Genomic DNA, 2,093 nt, shown 5'->3' on the forward strand with positions numbered 1-2,093 from the left:
TACTGTTCGTAACATTTTTTTTTTATATGTAATTATTTTATTTTGTCTACAATTAAATATTACATAGACATTTAAATATAATTTCCACAAACTAAGAAACAAGAGCTTAGCTACGTTATTTAATGTCGAGTGGTTACGGACAGCTCAAAGAATAAACATGGTTATAGTTGGAAGTTATAGAGAAGACAGACTGGGCGGAGGGAGGATGGCCACGACATGCCCTGTGTTCCTATCCACGATAGGCCCTATGGTCCTATCCACGATAGGCTCTGTGGTCCTATCCACGACAGGCCCTGTGGTCCTATCCACGATAGGCCTTATGGTCCTATCCACGATAGGCTCTGTGGTCCTATTCACGATAGGCTCTGTGGTCCTATTCACGATAGGCTCTGTGGTCCTATCCACGACAGGCCCTGTGGTCCTATCCACGATAGGCCTTATGGTCCTATCCACGATAGGCTCTGTGGTCCTATTCACGATAGGCTCTGTGGTCCTATTCACGACAGGCCCTGTGGTCCTATCCACGATAGGCCTTATGGTCCTATCCACGATAGGCTCTGTGGTCCTATGCACGACAGGCCCTGTGGTCCTATTCACGATAGGCTCTGTGATCCTATCCACGATAGGCCCTGTGGTCCTATCCACGACAGGCCCTGTGGTCTTATCCACGATAGGCTCTGTGGTCCTATCCACGATAGGCCCTATGGTCCTATCCACGACATGTCCTGTGTTCCTATCCACGACAGGCCCTATGGTCCTATCCACGACATGCCCTGTGTTCCTATCCACGACAGGCCCTGTGTTCCTATCCACGACAGGTCCTATGGTCTTGGCAGATCTGATGGTTACTTTGAGGTGGAACTTACAGCAGTGGAAAATTATATAAACATGATAAATGTGCCTGCACAAGGAACATGGATGATGAACTAAGAGCCTCTAGCATATGTGCCACTAGCGTTATAGCATTAAGTAATATTATAAAGAACCTATTGATGATAATAATACTCGTTTGGTTGACTCACAATCCTACTTGATTTATAATTTCAATTATTGGAATATCTGTACGAGATTTGTCCATGAAACGAGAGTTAATCTTGAAATTTCTCAAATCTCAGAAACAAAACGAACTTTTATTTAAATATTGAAAATTAATAACAAAAAATTTAAAGACCTACTTTACAGCCCCGAGTTCCAATCCTTCAACGTGCCTTGGTCACTTCAGGATTAACTATATTGTTGGAATAATAGTTTTAAAATTATTATTATTATTATTGTCGCACTGCAGAACTCGGGTCTTCTCCACCATTTCCACCAATCTCTTGCTTTCTCTCACTATCTTTTAACATTCACCCGCCTCTGAACCTCCACCACATTGTCCATCCATCTGATCCTGGGGCATCGTCTTTTTTCGTTTTCTATCCGGTTTCCCATATAGCATCTTCTTGGGATTCCTTTGATCGAGCATCCCCTCTCCTTATTTGATCTCTTTCTATATATCCTCATTCCTTCTTCTTCTTCAAATCTCATTCTCAATGAAGCATTATTCTATACATTAAGGGTAAAGAGTAAATAATTGATATAAAAAAAGAAATGATTCTTGTAAATGGATAAATTAACTTCCAACATGAATCACTATTATTAAGCGCGAATCTATCTATCCTCAGGTTCTAGTTTAATCATTTCTGTACTCCCTCGGTTGAACAATGGCCTGATTTATTGACGAGGGCCTCTGGACTGTAGCCAAGAGGAAATGGGAAGAACTTAGCGAAGGATCTGAAAGGAAATCGACCTAAGTTTCTTCATTTTTATTTTACTTATTTACATAGAGAATGGCAGTTTATTCTAAATAAGAAAGTTAGTGTGTAATCCTAAATGTATATTTATTTTCCAACTATTGAAAAAGTAATGTATTATAAATAAAAACATTCGTTTCATAGCCTTTGGAGGACGGTTTTGGAAGTTTACAGGATATGCATAAATATTTGTTTATTTCACCTAAGTTTACCTCTCTTTATCAAATTATTCTACATTTCAACATATATTTAGATATTTTGTATTTTTTTTAAAATCCTAATGAACGCTTGTAAAGTGGG

General features: G+C 39.3%; 1 protein-coding gene across 1 annotated transcript; it reads left to right on the plus strand.

Moving 5' to 3' along the window:
- Positions 1 to 216: 216 nt before the first annotated feature.
- On the plus strand, positions 217 to 930 carry LOC106692544 (uncharacterized). Its single transcript, XM_014438546.1, has one exon. It carries the CDS (start codon positions 217 to 219, stop codon positions 928 to 930), a length of 714 nt encoding a protein of 237 aa, XP_014294032.1.
- Positions 931 to 2,093: the final 1,163 nt, after the last annotated feature.

The sequence above is a fragment of the Halyomorpha halys genome, unplaced genomic scaffold, assembly GCF_000696795.3.
Source record: "Halyomorpha halys isolate HHAL.00 unplaced genomic scaffold, Hhal_1.1 Scaffold60.1, whole genome shotgun sequence".
NCBI classification, from domain to species: Eukaryota; Metazoa; Arthropoda; class Insecta; order Hemiptera; family Pentatomidae; genus Halyomorpha; species Halyomorpha halys.

What these genes read in the sequence shown, in the direction of transcription:
- LOC106692544 (XM_014438546.1), top strand. Translation starts at nt 217, where the DNA reads ATGCCCTGTGTTCCTATCCACGATAGGCCCTATGGTCCTATCCACGAT.